This window comes from Ailuropoda melanoleuca, chromosome 11, assembly GCF_002007445.2.
Source record: "Ailuropoda melanoleuca isolate Jingjing chromosome 11, ASM200744v2, whole genome shotgun sequence".
Classification (NCBI taxonomy): domain Eukaryota; kingdom Metazoa; phylum Chordata; class Mammalia; order Carnivora; family Ursidae; genus Ailuropoda; species Ailuropoda melanoleuca.
Genome location: NC_048228.1, coordinates 107256751 through 107281326, shown reverse-complemented (window position 1 = coordinate 107281326; position 24576 = coordinate 107256751). Strand labels below are relative to the sequence as shown.

Sequence of the window (24576 nt, the reverse complement as noted above, 5' to 3'; positions counted from 1 at the left end):
CGAAAGCCGCTGCCAGCCGAACGCCACCCAGCCAGCGAGGGTAGCCCCGCAGAGACCTAGCCAGCGGCTGCGGGAGGCCGCAACGGCGTCGCCTGCCTGCGCGTGCGTGGGGCGCGCTGCCTGCCGGGACTTGTAGTCCATCCATGCGGCAGCTGGGCGACGAAGGCGGAGCGACAGGGGCTCTGCGCCTACACTTCCCAGGGTGCGTCCCGCCCGCGGGGCGGTGAGGGCGGGGCGGGGCGAGGCGGAGCTGCGCTTAGGGGCGGGGCCGGAGGGGGGCGGGGCCGACGGNCCTCCCAGCTACCGCTGAGATGAGTGCAGGTGAGTGTGGGGACCGAGGGACCGGCACGTCCCTGAGCTGGATCGCCGCGCAGCAAGAGCTGTAGAGGCATTCTGGGGCTGCACCTGCAGCGCAGGGGAAGTCACCCAGTGCTGTACCCAACTTTTACCCCAGGGTCTTGCAAACCCTAGGGGCCTGTCCGCAGCCCTCTGCCCCTGCGCCCAGGGTGCATGCAGTTCTGCAGCGCGGGCTGGGGACCCCCTTCCCATCGCGCCGGCCAGGATGGCTGCGCCCGGCTGACTGGAAGGCGCCACTTTTTTTTGCTTCTCACGAGTCCCGGGTCGCTGCCGGTCGCAGAAGGCGACCGGTATGGGTGAGGGGCGCAGGGCCGCCATAGACCCTGCTACTGAGAGGTGTGATCACACGGGGGGCTTTGCGGCAGGGGGCTCCGCCCTTGCGTGGCTCTGGCTCCGCCTGAGCGGCGGGGGGGGGCGTCAGGCCAACCCCTGGCGCCCTGGGTTCGCCTGCTGTAGATTTGGGGGCGCAGAGCCCGCGGGTGTGTGCGGCCCGCCCCATCTTCCTCCAGTCAGCATCTCTCCGCCTCCCCCCTCCCCCGCGCATCCCCACTGCTGCCTCCCTCCGCACCCACCGGATCTGACAGCCTCTGTGCGGGCCCTGGAAAATCCCACAGCGTCACAAGCCAGCCGCGCCTATTGCGCTTGGGGAAACTGAGACCAACAGCAGGGAGGCCTTGGCATGAAAAGTCTGATGCGCGACCGGCCGGAGGAGCCCGGTTTTGAGAGTCTCCTGTGGCCCCGCACTGAGCCGAGGGTTGGTCCCTACATTCCCCGTCAGGGAGGGGCTGACACCCCATTTTTCAGGGTGCGACCAAGGCTCACCAGGCTTGAGTCACTTGCTCAGCTCATGCAGCGGGGTGGGGATTCGAACCTGGAGCTCCCTGATTCCCGTGATCTTTCCTCTGAGCCTGTCTGGCCACAGACTGCAGCATGGCCCTTGGCCATGGTGCAGAAAAAAGCCTGGACAAGCTGGGGAAAAATCGGACTGGGGTGGGGGGTAGTGTGCATTCGGTGAGTGCTTGATCACTGCTCTGGGTTTAGGGGGGCTGTTTCCAGGGACCCATCTCACAGGGGAAATCGTCCGCTCCCCCTCCAACCCAGGAAGGAGGGACCACACTGACCGTGGGCGTTAGGAGAGTGGCTGAGAGCAAATGGCAGGCAGCGGGAGGCAGAATTCTCTAGAAGAGGATTTCTGAAATGGCCAGCCTGTTATCTGGAGGTGGCTGGGGAGCAGGGCACCCTGAGACCTGGCAGAACCTCCAGACACGTTTATCTAATGGCAGGTGGGGATAATGGTAGGGTGCACACAGGGTAATTCTAGGCTTTCTGTGATCATAATTGTTACCTCCGGTCGCCCCTGTAATCAGGGGGAGCCCTGGAAGGAGCACTGGCATTTGTGGTTGTCCCAGGAGAAGGGCTATGTGGGCACTGGGGGCTGTTGTGGGGGTCATGATTCGAACGAGCAAGGGGCCCGGGGTTTGCACCGTACTGTCTGCCTGGTGGCAGATTGCGATCTGGCAAATGGTGGCACCTTCCCGAGCTCGGCTTCCTGACGTGTGAAAGCAGTGCTGTGGACGGTGAGATTCGAGTGGGAAACTGCACACATAGTAGGTCCTCAGTGGCTTGTGATGGTCACTGCCGGAGGTTCATGCTCCCCTCAGTCTCCGTGAGTTAGCTCAGCCCTTCAGAGCTGCCGGTTAGCCCGCTCCCCGTCTTCTTGCAGCTCCTGCCCTGATGCATCCCCAGGGCACCCCGCAGTGGGGGAGAGTGTGGCCCCAGTGCCCGGCTCCCGGCTCTCACATCTGGCCGTTGGGCACGTCTGGCAGGTCAGGGGCTTCTGTCATCAAGGAGGGCGGGTCCCCTGACACTCCTGCCAAGAAGACTCGCACCGTCCGGGAGCTTGGTGCCAGCCGGTGTGGGCGGGCGTCACCTGGTCCAGTGTCCACCTGCCAACATAGGCCCTTGGGTCAAAGCCTGAGGCAACCCGTAAACCTCCCTGGGTTGGAGGCTCCCCTCTCCTTCATGCCGCCAGGCTGATTCTTGACTTCCCTCAGTCAGGTGACCCATGGCGCCTTTGAGACCGCCCGGTGTAGCCTCAGGGCCTCATGTATTTGCCTACTTGTTTTGTGGCTCATTGATTTCGGGCGGCCAGGGAAATTGTCAGAAGTGGCTTTCTGTGTCAGGCCTAGATCCAAATCCAGTGCACTCCCTATGGGTTCCCTGTGCCTCAGTTTCCCCACCGTATGAAGGGAATGCCCTTACCTCTCTGCCTGCAGCCCCGGCCCATGCGTATGGGACCCAGTAGATGAGGTCTGTGGCGGTGGCCTCATAACGTGACAACCCCTGGAGTCACAACGGGCAAGGTGGGGCCAAGGAGGGGACCTGAGCTGGGAGGAGCTCCAGGGCCAGCTCTGCCCCCGATTGGTGCCAGGTCCTTGAGCAAGCCCCATGTTCTCTCTGGGCCTAGATGCCATCCCCGGTGGCTGCACCCTGGCAGATGGGAGCCCTCCAGGTGGTCAGAGGCTCCCAGGCTGTGCTGGTCGGCCAGGGTCACATAAGAAAGCACCATGGGCAGGATGGCTTAAACCACAGATGTTTATTCTCTCACAGCTGGAGGCCGAAGTCCAAGTTCAAGGTGTGGGCTGGGTTGGTTCCCGCTGCCGCCTTCCTTTTTTTTTTTTTTTTTTTTAAAGATTTTTATTTATTTATTTGACAGAGAGAGAGAGAGACAGCCAGTGAGAGAGGGAACACAAGAAGGGCAGTGGGAGAGGAAGAAACAGGCTCCCAGCAGAGGAGCCTGATGTGGGGCTCAATCCCAGGACCCTGGAATCAGGCCCTGAGCCGAAGGAAGACACCCAATGATTGAGCCACCCAGGCGCCCCTGCCACCTTCCTTCTTGACTCGTAGATGGCTGTCTTCTCTCTGTGTCCACAGGGCTTTCCTTAAGTATGTGCGTGTCCAAATTTCCTCCTCTCGTAAGGACACCAGTCATATTTAAGTAGGACCACCTGCCTGGCCTCGTTTTTACCTTACTTACTCTGTGAAGTCCTCCTATCCAAATATAGTCACATTCTGAGGTCCTAGCGGTTAGGACTTCAGCGGGACATAATTCAGCCCATAACGGGGGCAGGACCAGGTAGAGAGCCCAGGGGGCTGGCTCAGCCGCCTGTGCTCATGGCTGCCAGGTTAGGATTCCGGAGCTGGAAGGGACCTAGAAGATGCTGCCATCCAAACCCACTCCCATTCGCAGAGGGGAAACTGAGGCCCAGAGAAGGAAAAGCCACTGTCCAGGCTCCAGGAGAGAGTGTGGCAGAGCCAGGACCTGAGCCTCAGTCCCCGAGCCCCAGTCCCCTACTCTGGTTGGCACAGCCCTGGGTCTCTGGAACAGAGACCCGTCTCTTCACCTAACCCAAGTGTGGACAAGGACGTCACCACAAAGATGTTCACGTCCTACGACGGAAAGTCAGAGACTGCCCAAATGTGGAGGGGAGTGACGGATATCAGCCAGCTGTGCGGTCCCTCATTCAGTGGCCAAAGGCTTCCCGCCCACGCACCATGGGCCCGGCAGGAACAGACACAGTCCACCTCCCGCCAAAGCTGCACAGGCTCGGTGGGAGTGGGGGGCGCATTCTAGCCAACAGCGTGTGAGGAGATCTTAACGTGAGGAGCAGTGCTCAAGCAAACTGTCCGGAAGCAGCGGACGGCAGAATCGTACGTCCCACCGTGATCTCGAGTCTGCAAGCACAGTAAAGGAGGAAAATCTGGAAGGACGCACGCCCAGACGTCTGCAGTGGTCTCCCTCTCTAGCGGAAAGAGGAGAAAGAGGTTTTTCCCACATCTGCGTCTTTATACTTTCTGCGACTTTCTGAAATTTTCGTGGTGGTGTGTGCTTCTCTTTTGCAATTAAAAATCCAGTGAAAATGAGGGAGCAGTGCTGCCAGGTCTAAAGAGGGCGCGTGGAAAGTCCATGACTCGGTGGGAGGCCCAGACCATTCTGTGCCGCAGGGGCCGCTGTCCTTCGGCTCGGAGCGGAGGTGGACAGGACTCAGGAGCTTCCCACGGGCAGGGACTGGTGCCCGGCCCCCTGCGTGACTCCCTCTGAATTAGATGCAGCCGAAGACACATCACCCTGACCCAGAAAGTCTGAAATTGCATCTGAACAGGACAGTTGTTGCCCAAGACCCCGCTGGCGCTCCCTGGCTCAGCTCCGATCTCTTTCCTCTGACGTACAGAGTTGCTCCCTCACCCGCCACCCGAGCCCCTTTGATTCTTTACGGTTTCTCTCAAGGAGGTAGTTTGGGGGTCATTGGCATGTCTTCTAGAATCTGCTCTGACTTTGGTGAACTTTTGACGAGTCGGGTCTGACTGTCCCAGAAAAGGGAGCGTGACCTTCGGTCATGGAGAAGTCACCTGTCTGACGCCCTGACCCTCCAGAGCGTCCTCTGGAGCGTGGGAGAGCTGCGAGCTGGCCGCAGAAAACGGGCACATCCGGGTAACGAAAGGAGAGGGTGGGAGGGGGTCCGGCCGGCGGGGTCTGTCCTGGCACTGGCCACGGTTGCTGATGGCAGCAGCTGCCAGGACGTGGGCCCCTCCTCTGCCCTGACACGGGGCTTCCTCGCACCCCTGGCTCTGCTCCTGCCCTGCAGGACGCGGTACGGCCTCCCCTGAATTGGGCCTGTCGGGCTCGTTGCCGCTCTGCCCCCGATCGCATTATAGCTCCTCGGCCCTCTCTGCGCTTCTGAGGCTGCCCCCCGCCCCCGGGTCTCGGTAGGGACCGACGGTGCAGGTCCTGACACGTGGGAGAGGCTTGCAGGGCCAGTTAAAATAGTTGCAACAGGAGAGCACGGTGGCGTTCAGATAGCAGCCGGTTTCTGGACGATGACCACGTCGCGAGCTGCTGAGGGCCTGGCCAGCCGGATGGGCTGGGAACAGTGGGCCTCGAGGCTGTGAGGGCGGGGCCGGCGACCTGAGCAGAGTGTCTTTGTTTACTTGGGGTGTTTCCATCCCTGAGGTCTCTAGGGTGTCGGGCAGGGCCCTACTTCAATGTCACGGCAGCTGCGGCTCCGGGGACGCTCCCTCGGGCCCCACGCCTGGCCTGATGCTCTTACACCCTCTCAGAGTTTCATGGGCTGGGGCGTCCCTGCTCGCAGGTGGGGGAGCAGATGCCCAGCAGGGGCTGTCCGTTGCCTGGCAGCACGCCACACCACCTGTGAACAGCGGAGCTGGACGTGAACCCCGGTGTGCCCAGACGCTCATCTTCCCGACCGAGTGGGCTCCGTCTGTCTGCCCCCACCCCGCCCCCGTGCCTGCGAGAGCCGGCTTCCCTGGGCGATTTACGGCCCCCTCGTGCTGTGGGGCTGAGGGGGATGGATAAGGCTTGACCGTTTGGGACATCATGATAGTGCTTTGTCCCGATGGGGGTTTAGAGGGCCCATCTTCTCAGCTGGGCCGTGAACCATATTTGCATCTTCCTGGTATGGCACCTGCCTGCCCGGAGCCAGACTGACACCTGCTCTGTCTGCCTCGAGGGCATGCTCTTTCCTCTGCCTTCTCCAGCGGCTCCTGCCTGGGGCCTGGCACAGCCCAGGGGCCACTTCCAGAAGCGCAGAGCATGAGGGACATTTCACCATGTCAAGCCCGTGTGCCTGTCTGTAACCTTGACCCTCTGGCCCCAGCTCTCCCTTCCGGCAGGTCCTCGAGGCCTTCTAGAGCTGCCCGTTCCTGCTGCAAGGCAACAGCCACGGCCGTCCTGTGCCAAGGCTGCAGCTCCTGGCCCAGCCCCCCTGCTGGTGCCTGAGCTCCCGGGAGTCTCGGCCCCACCCACCTGGACGCTGTGTGACCTCAGGCAGGCTGTCTTCCCTCTCTGGGCCTCAGGGTCCCCATCTGTAAAGACGGGGGCTACCACCATCCTCAGGGCTGTGACCCACTTCTGACAACCCTGTCTCCTCCACTGTTCCCAGAGCGATTTGTCTGGGTTTGAGGCTAAGCCAGCATTTTCAGGGAACCATGGGCCCCCGTCATCCTTTTCCGCCACATAGACCTTGTCTGACAATTTCATGGCAGGAAGCACTTGCCCTTTACTTGGAGGCTCCCTGATATAAGGGATTTCTCCGCAGCCTGCCAGGGAAGCCACGTCTGTGAGTGTCTGTCTGGTGCCTGAGCCGGGAGACCCGAGTCCTCCTCGTCCATGGGCAGGACTGGGGAGCGTGGAAGGTGTGCTGGGATTCTGTGGTGCTCACTTTCCCCTGGATGCCTCCGTCAGCAAGCCCCACTGGGTGCGGGGCTGGTCCTGGGCGCCTCCTGTCCCCGGTGCGCTTCTAGGCTGGTGGCGAGCCAGACCTGTACGAAACAGGTTCTGTCCTATGCCGTTTGCCTTGCCTGAAGATTTCTAAGCTACAAGGGAGGCCGTCTTGACAGCTTGGAAAGTATGGTTGATGGCTTTGGGGTCAGGCTCACCTGGGCTCTGGTCCCAATCGTCACTTGCTAGTTGTGTCCCAGCGACTGGATTGCGTCATTGCTCTTTGTCTCAGTTTCCCCACCTGCAGAGGGGAGATGCCACCTCCTGCTCTTTCTGATTGCTCGAGGGCGTTGGGCGTACAGCGCACCAGGAAGCAGGTGAAGGGTCTCTGTCCCAGCTGTCCACACCCAGCAAAACTCAGGGAGACCTCAAGATGCTCGCCCGGAGGGCCCCCACAGACTGCCCGTGACAGGTGTTCCCTGAGCATCTGGCCAGGGAAGGGATGAATGGAGCATGGACCTCGGGGCCCCTCTTCGTGCTCAGCCTCCCCCAGTGTTCACCATCGTCCTGGGCCAAGGGCTCCCAGCCAGGCCTCTCTCTGACCCTCTGCTTCTCCTTGGGCTTTGGTGGCCCCAGCATCTTACTGGGACATGACATCTCCAAGTCCCCATTGGCGCCACAGTTGGGCATGAAATTCAAGGAGCAGGAATGGCCAGGACCGTCCCCATGGCCCCCACTTCAATTTCAGATGCTCCAGGATGAACCCGCCCCTGTGCCTTGCCACGGCCTGGGTTCAGCTTCCCCTGGTGGACATGGATGCTGGTGGATTGTCGGGGAAACGCCCCCAGCAAGCATGAGTAGAGAGGGCGAGGGCTGAGATGAGAGAGGAGGGGCGAGGAGGGGCGTTTGCATGGGTGGGCAGCCGTGGTGGGCCTGCTCCTCAGAACCGTACCTTGGGTGGGGAGTGGGATGCTGGGGTCTTTAACCTCCAGGGCAGACGGCCGGTCCTGGGCGAGCACAGTGCCGCCCTGCCCTGCGCGGGGTGAGCAAGTGTCCATCGGGTTTAGAGGCCTCAGGCTGCAAAGCAAAATGATGGATGTATGGGCTTGCGGTGCAGAGGGGTCAGTGAGCACCTGTCCCTATCTGCCACAGGAGAACTAGCGGTGGGACGAGGACAGGTGTCACCTCCGCTGTGACTCCCACAGTGGCTCCCACGGGGACAGTCCCGCCTCAGCCCGGGTTGGGGCCACCTCTGTTCCCAGCCCTCAGCAGCCCTCAAGGGCTCAGAGCCATTCCAGAGTGCTCCTTGAGTCTTTTGATGACTATTTATTGAGCACCTACTATGTGCAACGTGCTGTCCTTGCTCCTGATGCCCAAACACCCTTGCTTGCTCTTTTCCTGCTGCTTTGCCTGCCTGCCTCCCTGCCCCCCACCCTGGGATTCTTCCTCCTCAATCTTCCCGGCTTTAACCAGAGCTCCTGACTGTCTGTGACGCAGTCCGGCCTCCTCGGAGCTGGGGGCAGTGGCCAGGCTGGGGGCAGTGGCCGGAGCTGGGGTTTCCTGTTGAGGACTTGGTCTGGCTTGGCTGTGGTGTGGCCCAGGGCCAGGTGCTGCCCCTCCGAGGGGCTGGGGAGAGCTGAGTAATGGCCCCCAGGAGATGTCCCTGTCCTGATCCCTGGAACCAGCATCCGCTGGAGAGAGACTTCGCGGATGTGATTCAGCTAGAGGCCTTGCCCTCGGAGACTACCCAGTGGGCCTCTCATGATCAGGGGCCCTGAGCCGAGGGAGGCAGTGGGGCAGAGGCAGAGGTCAGGGGAGGGAGGACAGAGGAGGGCCCCGAGCTCGGAGCCAGGGCGCCTCCCGAGGCTGGAAAGGGCCAGCAAGGGCTTCTCCCCCGGAGGCTCCAGGAGGACCCAGCCCCACAGGCCCAGTCCAGACTCTGTCCCCCAGACCTGTCAGGGATTACGTCTGCTTCAAGCCTGTACATCTGTGACCATTTGTCACAGCAGCTGCCTGACGCTCAGACAGATGGCCTGCCTTCCCTGCCTTCCCCACGGCTAGGTCTGGAGGCCCAGGGAGAGGAGGGCGGTAGCGTTTGGTGAAGTGGGGATTGTTCCAGACCTCCTCAGTGGTGTGGGGCTGTGTCGTATCCGTGCACGCACACCGCCAGGGCCTCCTGCTGCTGGAGGGGTTCCAGGAGCACCTTCATGAATAAGGAACCAGGGAGGACTGCCCTTTGAGGGAGGAGGGGCAAGGAGGTGTCAGTGTTTACTGAGAACCTCCAGGCTCGCACTCCGGCTCCCGTGGGCCTCTCTGTCCAGGCAGTGGGGGTCGTGCCCCAGGCTCTGGATGCCCGGCAGGGCACACAGCACACTGGGTGGCTGGGGCCGGCACGAGGGGCACACGTTCTGAATGTGACTCCTGGTTACTCAGGAAGCTGGGGTTGCTCACGTGTGCTGTGTCCAGTACCTCGCCAGCCGGGATTTGAGCCTGGTAAGCTCCTGGCTCCAAACCCAAATCACCCCTGCTCACACCACCCTCTTGGACCTCCCTTAGCCTTCCTCTCCTGGTCAGGGTCACACTTGAACCCCAACCTCTGTGCAGTTTTAAATGGCCCACATCTGCAGGGTCTGCAGACATGCATTTCTCCAGCTCTGGGGGGTACAGTCTTCTCGTCCCCCATGGTGGGTGGGGAGGGGTCTGGCACAGTCTGACCGTCCCCTGGTGAGTGGGGCGGGTTGGGGGGTTGTCTCACACAATCTGGTTTTCACTGGTCCTGGGCGAGCCTGGGTCTTGGGGTGGTTTCGAGCAGCTCCGGGGTTGGTGGGAAGACGTAGGTGGTCCAGCGGAGAGCCGGGAGAGGGGGTTCTAGCTCTGGCTGTGAGCCCCAGCCCCACCCCTCCACCCTCTGAGCCTTCACTGCCTCACGTACACTTGTCTTCCGGGTCCTGCCAGCCCCGCACCTGAGTGTGGACGCCTCGGGACCGGCGTTTGCTGTCAGGCAAGCAGACCCCCCGCCATACCCCCGGACAGGGCAGTGGCTTGCGGTGTTTCCCACCTGGGGGTCCCAGCGCTGTCTGAGGGCCCGGGGCCACCCCGTGCCATGACCCTTAACAGATTCCCTCCTCATGTGAGCGAACCAAGCTCAAGGAATCAGGTCACTTGCCTGAGGTCATCCAGCCGGGAAGCCAAGTGCTGACCCCCGAACCCACGTTCCTAACTGGAGCATGGGGGCCCCCAGCATCTCTGAGCGCCCCTCCCACTGCCCCTGTGATAGCTGCGGCTCTTTCCCATGAGACATCGCGGGCAGTGTTCGCCTCTCTGGGTCCCTGCCCCGTGCACCTCCCTCCCACCTGCCTCAGGTGAACCAGCGGCCCGTCCGACTGAGGGGTCAGAAATGGTTCTGGGTGCACGACCCTGTGCGGGGCACACGGAGAGTGCTGAGGACACCACTATAGCAGGGTCACTTCCCCATATAGGTCATAACCCAGACAGGGGACATGTGTCATCAGAACCTGGCAGGGGGCAGAATGGGGATGGGACAAGAGGAATCTCTTCCACGTGGCATCAGGGAAGGCTTCCTGGAGGAGAGGACATGGAGTTGAGTCCTGAGACCAGCACGTGGGTGGTGACAGGGAGGCAGAAGGCTCAGCACAAAGGCAGGGAGGTGGGTGACAAGGGCGTACTAGGATCGGCAGACTGTATGGCGTGGCTGGAGTGGGTGAGCTGCACAGGAGGAGCCGGGCCGGGCAGCGAGGAAGCGAAGTCAGCGTGGATGACCAGATGTGAACACTAGCGGTGGGCCTGCCGCCCCCCTGCAGCCCCCGTGCTCCTCTGTCCACGCCCAGACGCACTCACGGGCCTTCAGGGCCCTGTGATCCAACTTCTCGTCTGTGGTTCTGACCCGGCGGTCCCCCTGCAGCTCTGAAAGCAGGCCTGGCCTGCCAAGTGCTCAGGGAGTGGTTGTGGGGTGCAGAGTTACACGCTCAGCTCCCCTGCACATATCCTGTGTGCTGCAGAGGTCAGGAAACACGATACGTACGCAAGAAGTCCCACATCTAGCTGGGTGCCTCCCTGCCTGTCTCTGGGCCGGGGGGGCGGGCAGCGGGGCACGGCGTGGGCCCGGGGCACAGCACAGGTGCTGAGGGACAGGGTGCCACCGCCAACAGTCTGCAGGCACCCCTGGGATCCTCAGGCAGGTCTTCCTGGGACCCAGTGCTGCCTTGATTGCCCTCCCCCGCAGGCCCTCTAGTTCCCCTCTGGCCAAGGCAGGCCCTTCTGAAGCCCCACAAGGCTTTGTCCTGCCGCCATGCCGCCTCTCCCCTTCCTGCCTCGGCCCCCATCTCCTGCCACTCCAACTCCCTTTTGGCCCGAGGACCACCTGCTCTGGGCCCTCCGGGGAGAATGCCCTCCTTGCCTCCTCCAGCCTGGGGGCAGCGACCCCGCATCCCTCCCCTGCCCATCTCCCCTGGGCCTCCCCTCTGTGTGTGTCCATCCTCCCTCTGCCTGCCCATGGGGACGCTTGTGACCACATCGGGGCCGCCCGGACCTCTGAGATGTTCCCCGTCTCCCAACCCTGCGCCTGATACCACCTGTAATGGGAGGGCACCCCCAGCATCCGCAGGCAGCCTCCCGAGCACCCCGCTTCTGGGACCCACGCCTTCACCTCTCCCTGTGGGGTCTCCAGCCTGGCCGAGGGTTTGAGACAATGACCTCTCCCAGGAAACAAATGTTACTGTTAACTCGGCTCAATTTAAACATCCCCAGACCCCGTGGGCTCGAGGCTGCCACAGGCTGCTGACTGGGGAGCAGTTAGGCACAGGCTTTGGGCCTTAAATACTCGCCCGCCTTTTGACAGAGGAGCTGCTGCTGCTGGGAATCTTTCTGCAAAGGCTCTGGAACACAGACATAGATTTGGACGCAGAGCCTCGCTCACCGCCGGGCTGGCACGGTCTGCCCCGCGGCCATCCGGCCCCGGGACGCTGGGCACGAAGATCACTATCCGTCCACAGTGGCGGTGCCCAGACTTGGGGGCCTCGACTCAAAAATCCTGAGGGCCCCAAAGACCTGAGTGCCTGGTATTTATCGATGTTGACTGAGTTAGAAATTAAAGCGGAGGGAATTCTAAGATCTTTGCTGATTTGTTGGATCATAGCCCTCTGTGAATGTATTTTTAGTGACCGGAGAGGCATTGCTCTGCAGCTTTGCAAATCTCATTAATGTCTGGCCTAATAGGGGACAGCTGGGTGCTCGCGTCCGGCCTGCGTTCAATCAGTCGTGATGCCACTCGTCACCAGCCTCGGCAGAACGTTCCTCTCGGGAGCAGGTGCAAGTGGAGAGGGGAAATAACATCTGTCTTATTACGGAAATGGCTCGGACCCTGCCGGCCCCCTGATAGGGGCTTGGGGACTCCCAGGGGCCCCTAGACCACGCTTGGAGAGCTGCTGATAAAGGCAGAATAGTACGCGGCCGTTGAGATGATCCTGAGGGATCAGTGAGCCGCGGGCACCGCTGCGGCCCGGGAATGAAGAACACGGTAAATGGAATTTATACACCGTTTGTAGAAAATACGCAGAAAAAAACCCACCAAAAGAAAACACGTCCAAGTGCAATAGAGTTATGGGCCCTTTTGTCTTCCCTTCTTATGCTGTGCTGTTTTATTTTTTCCTGCTGATTCACTTTCCGGGTCTGCCAGAGACAGGATCTCGCTCGAGGAGGCTTGCTTGGAGAGCAGCTGCCTGGCGCCCTGGCTCCGGCTCCAGGGACGGGTTCTCTATTTTGGGAGGCACATTCCCACCGTGGAACTAGGGCGGTGGGTGGCGTGCGCGTGCGTGTGTACTCAGGGTCACACAGGCTCCGGCTACCGCCACAAGGCCGTGCAGTGCTGGGGCCACCTGCAGGGTCCTGGGGCGGCCGGAGAGCCGCGCTAAAACTGCGCGACCTCGGCTGGAATGCCTGCACCAGGCGCTGCCGCGGGAGCTAAATATATCCTGGGTGTGTGCTGGCAGCGCGCACCCCGCCCCCACCGGCCGGCGGGACCAGAGCTCCAGGGACGCACCGATGCCTCTAATAAAAATCGATGTCTGCCATGTGCCGAACATCTGGTAGCTCGGGGCGCACCGCAGAAGTTGTCCCGGCTCGTCTCCAGTGCCGCGCATGCCAGCGGGGAGGGGGCTGTGGCTCCCGGTCCAGACAGGGGGCACCCCCCATGTGGGAGGCCACCGTGCCCAAGGTCCCAAGGCTGCTAAGGGCGGGAGGCGGGGTTCAGATGGGCCTGCCTGGCTCTCGGAGAGCCCCGCACCTGCCACCTGTCCCGGGGTGCACGTCTCTCAGGTTCTTCAGGTGGTCCTACTCCTAAATGGTGCTCGCAGGTGGCCGAGCATGATGGCAGCAGCACCAGCCGATCAGGGCAAGTATTGGCCACTGAGCGCCCTGGCCACTGCAGAGTGGCTCTCACCACTGCCCTTTCTAGGTGGGGACACGGAGGCCAGGTAAGGGGGAGAAGGCTGCCCCGGGTACCCAGCGGGCCAGGTAGAGCCGGCATCTGAACTCAGGCATTCTCTTTCGAGACTGTGGGCTTCTGCTGAACAGGGACCTGCCTCCTCCTGTGATCTGCACTAAAGGGGGGTCAGCTTCTGGTGCCCTCTGCGACCCTCCTCTGCGCTCCGTGCAGGGCTGTGTGTGCGCGGGGGCGGGGGTTTCCCCACAGCTCCGCTGGTGGAGGGCAGGGGGCGGGGCTCCTGCAACTCTGGCCCCTGAGCTGGGGCTCCCTCGGCTGCTGTCACCACCTAGAGCCGTGCGGTGGGGGCAGGAAGGCTTCTGAGAGGGTCTTACCTAGAAATCATTGTTTTTCTTACTTAAACTATGACCCACAGCCTCCAAGCTGGGTAACTTGGAAGGAACATCTTGCTGGAAGGTGGGATCCTGAGGGCCACTTGTGCCGCCGGGGGCCCCAGGGGTCTGGGGAACTGCTCCCCCACTGATGCCCTGCTCCGGGCTTGGATGTCCCCTTCCCCTCACTCTGTGGGGTGCCTCTGCGGCCCAGCGGGGATCTCAGCAGGGCTTTGCTCTGGATTTGGGGGCAGGTGGTGGCACAGACCCGGCCTCAGCCTGCCTCCCAGCCGCAGCACTCCCCAGCAAGAAGGAGGGGGCTTCTCCCAGGACCTCCCCTCCCAACTTGCGCTTCCCTCTGTGAGGACCTGCCTCTCCCTGGGGGGGACCGACATCAGGAAGGACACCCCCTTCACAGAGGACTCTTCCCTCTGCCCCTGGGTCCCATGGACAGTGACACCTTCTAACACGCAGCCAACCAACCTGGCATCTGTGGGGGAGGCGGGTGGCGGAGTGGTTTCACTCGTGTGTATCCATCTGCTGGCCAGGTCCTGGAGGAGACCCTGACTCTGTTCTTCCCCCAGGCCTACCAAGAAAGGCAGACAGTGCGTGATGAAAACGCACCATGAGAAAGCACTTCTTGGGGAGGCTCTGGGGACAGACAGGAGGTGGTTGGTGAACCTGCTATGAGAGAGAAATCCTGGCAGGCTTCCTGAAAGAGATACCCTTAACCAAGGAGGAGTTAGCCAGAAAAAGCAGTGGGAAAAGGGCATCCAGAGGCAAGTACAGAGCCCTAGAGGAGTGAGTGGAGGGCGTGCTGGAGAAACTTCATTTGTGCCCTTGCCCCAGGTTAGGCCCTGGGTAAGGTGCTGGGCACACAGCTGGCCCCCCAGCCCCATCTGCCTCTTGTGCGCCATGGTCGTCCTGCACCTTGCATGGCACCTGCTTGCACTTGGTGCTCAGTGACTGTGTGAGGAGCTGATGACTCAGAGAGGAGAGGAGGAGGAGGAGAGGGAACACGGGGACTCGGGTTCCGCAAAGTACAGACTCCTGGGTGTTCTGATATGGCTGGTGATTTCTGCCAATGATTCCAGGCCAGGTTTGGGGGCTGTTGGTGTCACAACCCTTGCAAGAGAGTAAAAGCCCGAGAGCTGGTGTGGCCTGGGTCAGGGAGGGCTTGCAGCTTCCTGTGGGTGAGAGAGGAAGGTGGAAGCAACAGAGGGGACCCAGTGCCGAGGCCCTGGCCCTGTCCTTTCCTCCTGCTGCTAAGCTGTCTTCCTTGGCCCTTTCGCCCCCCTAGAGTGGGGTTCCTTGAGGGCCATGTGGGGTCAACGTCCTCTGAGGGCCCAGGGACCCCGTGAAGCTTGTTCGGGCATGGGGCGCTGTCCTTGGTGGGAAGTGGCACCTGCCTCCGGCTGGGCAGGAGAGAGGCCAGGGTGCAGGTGAGCCCCCGCTTTGGAAGCCTGGGCCCCTCCCTCTGGAGCAGCAGGACTCCCACCGCAGCCTAGCCACGGCCCTTCTGTCCTCATCAGTGCACCTAAGAATAGCAGAAGTGGCCTCTTTTCAGGCTTTACACATCTTGTTGAATCTGTGGCTCTGCAGGTCCTGGGGCGGTATGTGCGATCCGTGCAGCCAGGTGACGGGGGTGTGTGCCCGTTGTATTGGAGCTGGAGAGCCACGGCAACGGCGGCAGCGCTCGGCCTGGGCTGCTGGGGCCTCAGTGCCCGGACCTGGCTGGGGGCTGGTGGGGCAGCGGCATGAGGCCTATGGGATCCCTACCGCCTGGGAGTGCTGTCCTGTTGGGAAGGCTGGCTGGGGAGCAGACAGGCGCAGGGGCAGGGCTTTGGGGCCACAGAGACTAGCACGACCCAGGGACCCAGGGACGGGTCTCAGGCCAGTCTCGAGACCCTGGCGACAGCCGGGCCCTGGCTGTCCCAGTTCTGGGAAAGAGGGTTAGGCCAGGAATAGAACCTCTTATTTCCCACAGCATGCCTGACTCTGGGGACACAGCAATTTGGAGAGGAATGCCTCTAGCCGCCAGGATCTGTGGCTTGCAGGAGGTGGGGACAGTCACTGGCCACCGTGGCAGCAATAGGACAGCGTTGGCAAGCTCCCCAGCGCCAGCATGGTTTCCTCCCCAGCACTGCGGCGGAGCTGGGGGCCTTCATCCTCCCCCTGAGCAGGGGCGGTGGGGGAGCTCTGTGGAATGTACCGGGATGTTCGAGTCACTTCCTGCTGGGAGCCAGTGAGGTGGAGCTCTTGCTCACACACTTGTCCGTTATCTGTTCAAGGTGACAGAGCCCCTCGGCGCTCAGGCCGAACATTTGGAGATTTGGAATGCTTGGGCCGAGCGTGTGGAGGAGAGTGCACCCTGGGGACGGCGTGGCCAGCCAGTACCGTGAGCGTGTTACTGACAAGTGTCCTTTCACTTAGCGCTCAGAATCACCCTCGCAAATAGCTCTCCTGTGCACAGACCTGCAAGGGGACCCGCTCAGGATACTGAACATATCCGACCTGCCCTCCCCACGGCATCCCCTGTGGAAGCTGAGTTACTCAGATATCGATGACTCGACTTGCTGAATAAATAGACCCGAATCGCGTTAGTGTTTGGCAAAGGCCGTTTCCCTGGGTGCACATGAGCTGCTGGCGAAAGGAAGTGAATTGCGGGGGGATGCCCTGAACCGGCCCCGCGTGGCAGCGGTCTTTCGGAGGGGGACTAGGGGCTGGTAAGTAGCAGCAGGGCACGTCTGGGGCCCGGATGGTGGGGCCACGTGGGTCTGGGGTGGGAGAGAGGCAGGAAGCCAAGGTCACATGGCTGGAGCGAGGCCTGGCTGCCTGTCCCCAGCTCCGGGCCCCTGCCCCTGCCTCCTGTCCCCAGATGGCTCCTGGGAGCACGGGGATGTGTAGAAGGTGGCAGGGTGGGGTGACGGTCAGCTGAGCTCCAGGCCAGGTGGAATCCCCTTGGAGGAGCAGTGTCCCCCTGGCATCAGCCGTCACCGACCATGTCAGTGAGAGAAGAGGCTTTAAAGGACACGTTCGCACCGCCAGGCCCCATCTGCACTGATTTGAAGCATCCTGGTGCTCACGGCAGCTCTCTGACCCCCGCTAACTGACCAGCCAGAGCCTCTGTCTCTGCTAACCTCCGCCACCTGCTCTCTCCTGCCTCCCGCACGCATCTGGGGCCACCCTGGCCAGCAAGGACCTCACCGAGGGGCCCCAAGCTCTTGTGGGAGTGTCCGCCTCACTGGTGTTTCTCAGAGTCCATTTATTGTCTCCAGTACCCCCGGGAGTACGGGCAGCCACAGGGCGATAATATCGCAAACGACATGCGTGCAGTTTTGCAAAAGCCGATGGATGAGCAGGAAAGGGGCAGTCTGTGGCTCCCAGCGCCCAGGACCGACCATGGGCCCCGCTGTTGTCTCTTCTCCGGGTTCTTCCCTCTGCGTGGACCGTCGGGTGGGGCGCCATGCCCTTCTCCCCGCAGCCGCCCCGGAGTCTGCCTCTGACGTTGCCTGCGGAGGCTCCAAGCTGGGTTTCTGTGCTTAGCGGACCCAGTGTCTCTTGCCATCACCAGGTGGAGAGTGTTTCCTGCTTGGTTTTTTGTATTCACATTTTTTCCATTGTGGTGAAACATACACGATTTAGAACCTACCATTTTAGCCCCGGTCGGACGGTCCCGTGGCGTCCGTACACTCGCATTCTTGTGAGGCCCTCCCCACTGTCCACTCTGGACTTCCCCGTCCGCCCCGTGACTCGCCTCCCTCGCGCTGTCTCCTCCTGCATCTGACTGCTCTGGGAACCTGGTGCAAGTGACGTCGCACAGTGTGGTCTCCGGGGCTGCCTTACTTCACGGCGCGCAGCGTCCTCAAGCTTCCTCCAGGCGGTGGCCGGTGTCGGACTGTCCTTCCTTTCAAGGCGGAGGAGCGTCCCGCTGGGTGGACGTGCTGTGTGTATCTGTCCATCTGTTCATGGACACTCGCCTACTTTGGCTGTTGTGAATCTTACGGCTGTGAACACGGGGGCGCACAGATCTGTTTGCTTTCCCTTCCTTTGGGCGCAATCCAGAGCTGGGATCGCCGGATCTAGGGGCGGACTCCTGGGCTTGGCCAAGGGGCTGAGACCCGGGCTCTCCCCACCTCACTGCCCACCACCTCTGCATGAGCACCGTGCCCAGGCCGTGCTGAAGCTCCTGGGGTTCCTCCCCCCACCCCCACAAATTTGCTTTGGGGGGGCTGCCTTCCACTGCACCTGCCCCCCTCGGTCAGCCAGCATCTGCTCCGTGGGTGAACTCCAGCCGGCTCTCTCTGACCGCCTCCCCCTCCTGATGCACGTGCTTGTCTCCTTGTGTGGGCATCTCTGTGCACTTTCTGTCCACCTCCCTCGACCAGGGACTCCACAGGAGGCCCTTTGTCTCCCCTGACGCCCGCCGCCCCTGTCCGCTGCTTTCATGGCCCCTCACCCTCCGCCTCGGAATCCTCAGGACCAGCGTGCACCTGCTGTCCCCTAAAGGCCTGAGCTGTGATGGGCACGGTGACCCAGGGCCACGGCTCCCAGGACCTGGTAAAGCATCCACATGAGACCTGGGTGGCCTGGGGTTCCCCGAGGCTTCAGCTGGGAAACACAGCCGTACTTGGGAAAGTTACACGGTCCAGGATGCGGCTCCGGGCACTGATGTGTAAACTCAGCCTCGCTGAGCTGGAAACTATGCTCGCTTTCCTTCCTCCACTCCCCTTTGTCCCAGTGAGCGTGACTCAGAGGGTGGCCCCTGTCGTAATCCCCGCTCGGACCACCCCGTCGTCTGGGACACGGGGACTCTGGTGGGCGAGGGCAGTAGACGAGGCCCCTCCACGCTGGGCGCAGCCAGGGCCCGCCTTCCCTTGGGCTTTGCGGTTTCACCCCCTCGGGCACAGAAAGCATCTATTGGCACGTTTTGTTTTAATTATGGGAGAACATACACAGCACAGAATTTACCATTTTAACCATTTCTACGTGTCCAGCTCAGTGGCATTTGTGCCTTCCTGCTGTTGCCCCAGCACCCCCAACCATCCCCGGAACTTTGTCGTCTGTCCAGATGGAGCCTGTCCCCAGGAGACACTAGCTCCCCACCCCTGCCCGGCCCCTGGTCCCCACCAGCTCGTTCTGTCTGTGGGTTTGACCCATCCCTCCCCCAGCCCTGCTCTAGCTGAGTGCTCTTTGTGTCCTCAGTGCGTGCGTCCTCAGTGCACAGATGAGAAACTGAGGCCAGTGAGCTCCTGGGTGCTGGGTGGAGGACCTGGCACGTGTGGCACCCATGTCACCACATTTCCTGGAGAGCACGCAGTGGCCTGTCGTGTTCGTCCATTCTCTTGCTTGATGGTTTGCTCATTGAACCCCGAGTGGGTCTATCTCCGCCCTGTGCTGGGCTGGCCAAACGGCATGCACGGGTCCCCATCCTGACTCACACAGAGGGAAGGACAGGTGAGTGGCAAGGGGGTTTGGGCTGAGCGTTTAGGCCAGCCCTGTGGCCGCGTTGGAGGCATGCAGGCCCCTTGGCCGCACGTGTGATCAGCTCTGCAGCAGGCCCCGCCCCATGCACCTGGCGGCAGGGAGGATGCTTACCTGTGCGCCTTTTCGCGCATGCGCGGGCAGACCCGTGGGAGATGGACTGGGAGTGCAGTTGCTAAATGGGGATACCTTCTGGCAGACCGCTCTCCCCAGAGGCTGTCCCACTCATACCTTTACTGAAGGGGGCATGTGAGTCCCTTGTCCCTGTCCCCTCCAGCCCGGGGCAGGACGGTGTCCATCTGCTCACGTTTGCCAAGCGGATGGGAAGGGGCTCCTCCCTGCTTTGAGCCGCCTCCCCCGGGACTGGGGCGCCAAGAGCATTCTATGCATTTCTGGGCCACTTGTCTTTCCGCGGGTTTCCTGTTCCCTCCTTTCTTATTTTTCTATTGCTTGCTTGTCTGTCTTTATTGACTCAGGATGGGGATGGGTGTGTGGCCGCGTTTTGTCAGGCAGGGACACGAATTGCTGTTGAGCTCAGTGCAGGATGGCCTCCCCATGGGCCTGGGAGGGCGAGTGCTCTGGGAGGGGCACAGCCGCGGGGGCGGCAGACATGGAGTCACCCCTGGCCCACACTTCTCGCTGGCTGGTGTGCCCTGCTGGCAGCTCTGGGGGCCACCGAGGTGCCTGCCCTGCAGCTAGGGCCGTCCCTTGGGTTTCCGGCAGCCTCCTGTTGCTCTGCGCTCCTCCTAGCCTCAGGGTCCTCACAGCTGCTGATCCCTGTGCTGGGCACCCCTCCCCTCACCCCCCAACCAGTTGTGAAGCTTTTTTAGTCTTGTTCTGAAGCCGGCAGAATTTAGTCTCTGTGTCACTTCAGGGAGGCCCCCCGGCCCCCCAAACACAGCAGCCGCCTTTCGCACCCCATGCACAGCCATGGCCGAGGCTGCTGCCCGAGTTCCTCGGCCATTACACCAATCACACGTCCGACCTGCACGTTCAGTGTTCCCCTGTCTACATTTGTCACCCTGCTAGCCTGCCAGCTGCACGCCAATGAGTCCCCAGCGTCTCACCCTCTTGCAGTACTGCGGGCCCAGCAGGCCCTCACCACCAGCGTAGACGCACTCTTTGCTCCTTGGCACAGATGGGACATCTGTGTCCTGCCTAGCCTGACCCTGGGACATCCGGGGGGCTACCACCGCAGCCAGCTCCTGGCTGATGCCATGGCGGCCCTGGAAGCGCTTTCTCAGGGTATGCACACTGGAGATGGTCCCGCAGACCCTTGGGTCCTGTGGCGAAGGCCCAAGCATGCATGAACACTGTGAGTGGCAGTGCCCAGAAGTTGTGCAGAGAGGAAGAGGGAGGGAAGGCACGAGCTGCTGCGTCTGGAGAGGTCCCAGCCGGGCCAGCATCCAGCGCTGGAGCAAGGAATTTGGTCTGCGTTTGGGAGGCCAGGGGAGCCCCCAGAGTTGGCACTTGGTGCTGGGGCCCTGGGGGTCTGGCAGGGAGGGGGGACCACCAGGGAGGGGAGGACCAATTACGGTGGGGCAGGGTCTCTACCAGGAGAGACATGGAGGTGGACAGGGCTGCAGGAGGCAGAGAGAAGGGATGCCCTCTGTGGTACAGGGGAGAAACGATGGGGGATGTCCACACTTTGTGTTGGCCGCTCCGAGACCGTGGATGATTTTGCTGAAAACGGGAGTGCCGGTATTCTGGGTCTAACAAGGTCCCCAAAGTGATATACTGAAGTCCTAACCCTGGGACCTGGCCCTGCAGCCCAGTAGGTAGGCATCCCATTTTACAGACAAGGACACTGAGGCTCGGAGAGGTTAAGTCTCTGGGTCAAGGTCACCCAGCGGCTGAGCGATGGTTGCAAATCTGTCCGCCTGAGCTGAAGGAGAGGTGAGTGTAGTGGTGGGTGGGAGCAGATGCAAAGGGCAAAGCAGTCCCTTTCCCACCATGAATTGCATGGGGGGCCTCCAGGCAGAGGCGTCCAGCATGCAGCTGGCTCGAGGGGCTGAGTGCTCAGCAGAGGCCACGGCTGGGCCTTAGGAATCCCTGCCCGGGGCCTGGACGATGTCGCAGATCCCTCCAGACCTAAGTTTTTATGCCCCTGAAAAAGTGTTGGTGTCTACCTTGCTTTAAAGTGACCTTGAAAATCTGTACCGTCTGTCGGAGAATTCCAGGCCCTGATCTCACTTGTTTCTCATCTTTTCACAGTGTTGGTAAAGATGTGAGTGAGTGCACCGGCAGAGTGGTGACTGGTGGAAACAGCGTGGGGCTGTCGGGGAGAGAAGGATTGTGCTGGAGTGTGGGGCGGGGCAGGGGCAGGGGCAGGGGCATGCCAGGAGGAGGGCGAGGGAGCAGTAGCGGGTCCTCGAGGGTGGAGAGGCTGCAGCCACCTGGGACCGCTCACTCCTTTCCTCTCGATCAGAGCCCCTTCCCAAGCCCCTTCCCAAGCCACCCAGTGAGCCCCACTGCTGCTGGGGTGCCGGCTGCTGCGTGGGTGGCCGGGGGAGGACCGTCCATGAGGCAGGGTGGCTGGGACCACGTGTGTGTGTGGGGGGGGTATCCTTCTGGGCACCTGTCAGCCCGCCCACTCTCACTGTGCAGAAAGAACACATTTCTCTCTTTAAATCACTCCATTTCACTCGGGTCCCCCACCCTGGCAGGTGTGGAAGTTGGGATAGAACTTTCTACACGGCAGGTGACGACCCATTTGTGGTTACGAAATCAGTTTAGTGGGTCAGAGCTGAGTTGGTTATGTAAGACGTGGAACTGAGTGGAAAAGCCGCAGAGCACGTTGTGAGTAAGGAGAGTGGGTTTGGTTTGGCAAAAAGGATTGTTCCATATTTACTTGCTGTATAAACTGTTGCTGCTCGTGGCAGCTGGAGAATGATCCCCCCCAAAACATACCAGGTCCTCATCCCTGGGACCTGTGAGTGCGGCTTACTTGGAAAACAGGGTTTTGCAGATGGGATTAAGTTAAGGACGTGGCGATGGGGAGATCATCCTGGATTACCCGCATGAGCCCTGAATGCAATCACGATTATTCTTAGAAAAGGAGGCAGAGGGAGGTTAGGGACAGGCACCCAGAAAACAAGGCCGCGTGGCCACGGAGGCAGAGATGGGGTGACATGGCCACAGCCCAGGAAAGCCAGCCGACCCTAGAAGCAGGAGGAGGCAGGGAACAGAATCTCCCGGGGCCTCTGGAGGAGACAGCCCTGCAGGCACCTTGATCTCAGCCCCGCGGCGCTGGTCTTGGACTGTGGCCTCTGGAACCGTGGCAAGCCACCCGATCAGGGGGTGTGTTGCAGCAGCCCCGGGAGACTTACACGCCGCGGAACAAACAGCCCAGCACTCGGAGGTGTAAATCGGGGCCCGCGGGCTGGCTGGGGCTCGGAGGATCAGGCCGGGCTGGGCGTGGTGGCTCCGCTCCATCTGGATAGGGAAGGCGGAGATGCGTGAGGTGCATTGTGGCACGTGGTCACTTCCACAGAAGTGTCACTGGCCACAACCAGCCACGAGAACAAACAGGAAGTTATGGGGCAGGAGGGTGCTCTGTTCCCAAGACAGACTCTGGCAAGGCTGAGGGGGCTGTACACCCCGTCCTCCCACAGGTGTGCACACTGTCCCCACGGGGTCGCTGTCTGATGGGCACGTCCCTTTCCAGGCGCTGCCATGGCAACAGTTAGCAAGCCCTCGCCTGGCCCGGTGCTCCCTGTGCCCTTGGCCCTGAGGCCCGTGGGTGTTCACGGTGCCGGCTCTGCCTCTCTCCTGAGCGTCTGCCCCGAAGTTTCCAGGTGGGGCAGGAAACTCACCTGCTCACCCCACACTTTCAGAGGAAAAGAGGGCCTCCTCCCGCTGGGTCTGGGGGAGGGGAGAGGATTCCTCCCCCAAAGCCCCAGGGATCACAGCTCCAGGATGGGATATGCAAATTGCAAATTTGGCCTTGGCCTTCAGACCACATTGGTGACCCTGGAGGCTGAAGGCTGAGGCCCAGGCCAAGAGGTGGGAATCCCCCATGAAGGTGGGAATCCACAGCCTTTCCTCCCCCATGGGCTCAGGGTGCAGGCCCCCCTCCACCCCTTGGCCCTGGAACTGCCTGAAGCTATGGAAGAGGAGGCCATGAGTCTCTGTCCTCTGGGCCCCTGTGGGTAAGGGATGCCTCCACCCTCAGTGTCCCCATGAACCAGGGGTGGCCTTCTAGGGACCTGACAGCCACTGCAGAGGGGGGAACATGGTGCAGGGGGGCTGGGGCTCTGTGGGGGGGTCGGTGCCAGGGACCAGGCAGCTGGGGGCTGGGGCAGACATCTGGAGAAGAACAGAGCCCAGGAAGGCACCCCGGGCCAGCCTGCACTGTGATTTCTGCCCTAGGGTCCCAGAGTCCAAGAAGCCCCCCACTGTGATGGAGCCCCTCCCGCCGGGGAGGCTCATCTGACAGCCTTAGGGCAGATGTCCTCCCTGCACGTGGGTGTTCTGGCCTCCAGCAGAGATGGACTGAAGGTTCAGGCCTTGGGAACCCTGGTGGGGAGGGCGGGGACCTTGGGGAGGGTGTGGCCCTGGGCTGGGAGGCTCTGGGTGGGCAGGAGGTGGAGGGCTGGCCGCTGCTGGACCCTCTCCGAGGGGGGAGTCAGTGGGCAGGTTCATTCCTGCTGTGTCTTCAGGCTGGGAGGCCCAGTTTCCAACTCACCGGGGACCCCTGCCCCCCGCCAGCTCCTTGCTGCATGTGGGGTGGGGGCATTGCTTGTGGGAGCGAAAAGCTGTTACCCACAGTCTCTCCCAGGGCATTTCTCTTTCTGCCACCTGAGCAAAACCCTTCATCGCCACCACTGGTCCCCAGGGAAAGCCCACTCTTAGAGGACCTAGGATGTCCTGGTCCCTGTGAGCCTTCCCACCCCTACGAGCAGCCTGCCGGGAACGTCTCCTCTCCAACCTAATGCAGACTGTTCCCCTGACTGGTAACCTTCCTGGGGTCCAGCAGCTACCTGTCCCTTAGCCTCTGCATGTCCTCTGGTCCCTTCCCCCCGGCATCCTCTAGGGTGCTGGCCACACACAGAGGGCCTGACAGAACCTCAGGCTCAAAGCCCCCTGTTGTTCACCAGAGCTGGCTGCACCCCACCTGTCTCTCTGCCTCGGTTTCCTCCTAGGGGACAGTAGGGATGGGATGGCTTCTGCTTTGGGTATGGGGCAGCATATGGGACTTGCTGAGTGCTCAGGGGGGAGCTGATGTCATGTTACCACCTTGGCTTCTGCCCCGAGCTGGGCATCAGACGCGGGACATAGATCTCGGAATCTCCTCTCGTTGATAAGCAACAGAGTATGTAATTCTGTGCCTGGGATGCAAGATTTGGACCCATTTGTGGGCCCCGGGCCCCGGTTGTCACGCTCCAGACAGTCCCGGGGGCTTCGTGCAGCAGTGTGCGGGTCACCAGCCGCGTTCACTGGGTGGCGGGGTAGGCGTGTCACACCATCGTGACTGATGACAGTCCGATGAGGTGAGGAAAGCCCCGCCACGGCCCCAGCATCTGCTCCCCACTCTTCAGAGCTGGTGAGACTGGGTGTTTTCTGCTGGGGGCCTCCACAGGGGTCGCTGGGCCCGCCCCGTGCTGAGCCGCAGGCTGGGTGGTGTGAGGCGTGAGCTGTGCCTTGGCGTCGCCCCAGAGCCCCTC

General features: G+C 61.7%; 1 protein-coding gene across 1 annotated transcript in view; it reads left to right on the top strand.

Annotated features, from left to right (window-relative positions):
• The first annotated feature begins 284 nt into the window (after positions 1-284).
• ABLIM2 (actin binding LIM protein family member 2) overlaps positions 285-24576 on the top strand; it is a 142533-nt gene continuing 118241 nt past the window's right edge. Inside the window, exon 1 of the mRNA XM_019796776.2 lies at positions 285-321. Coding sequence (XP_019652335.1) covers positions 312-321 — 10 coding nt within the window. The 5' untranslated portion in view covers positions 285-311. The remainder of the gene's footprint in view (positions 322-24576) is intronic.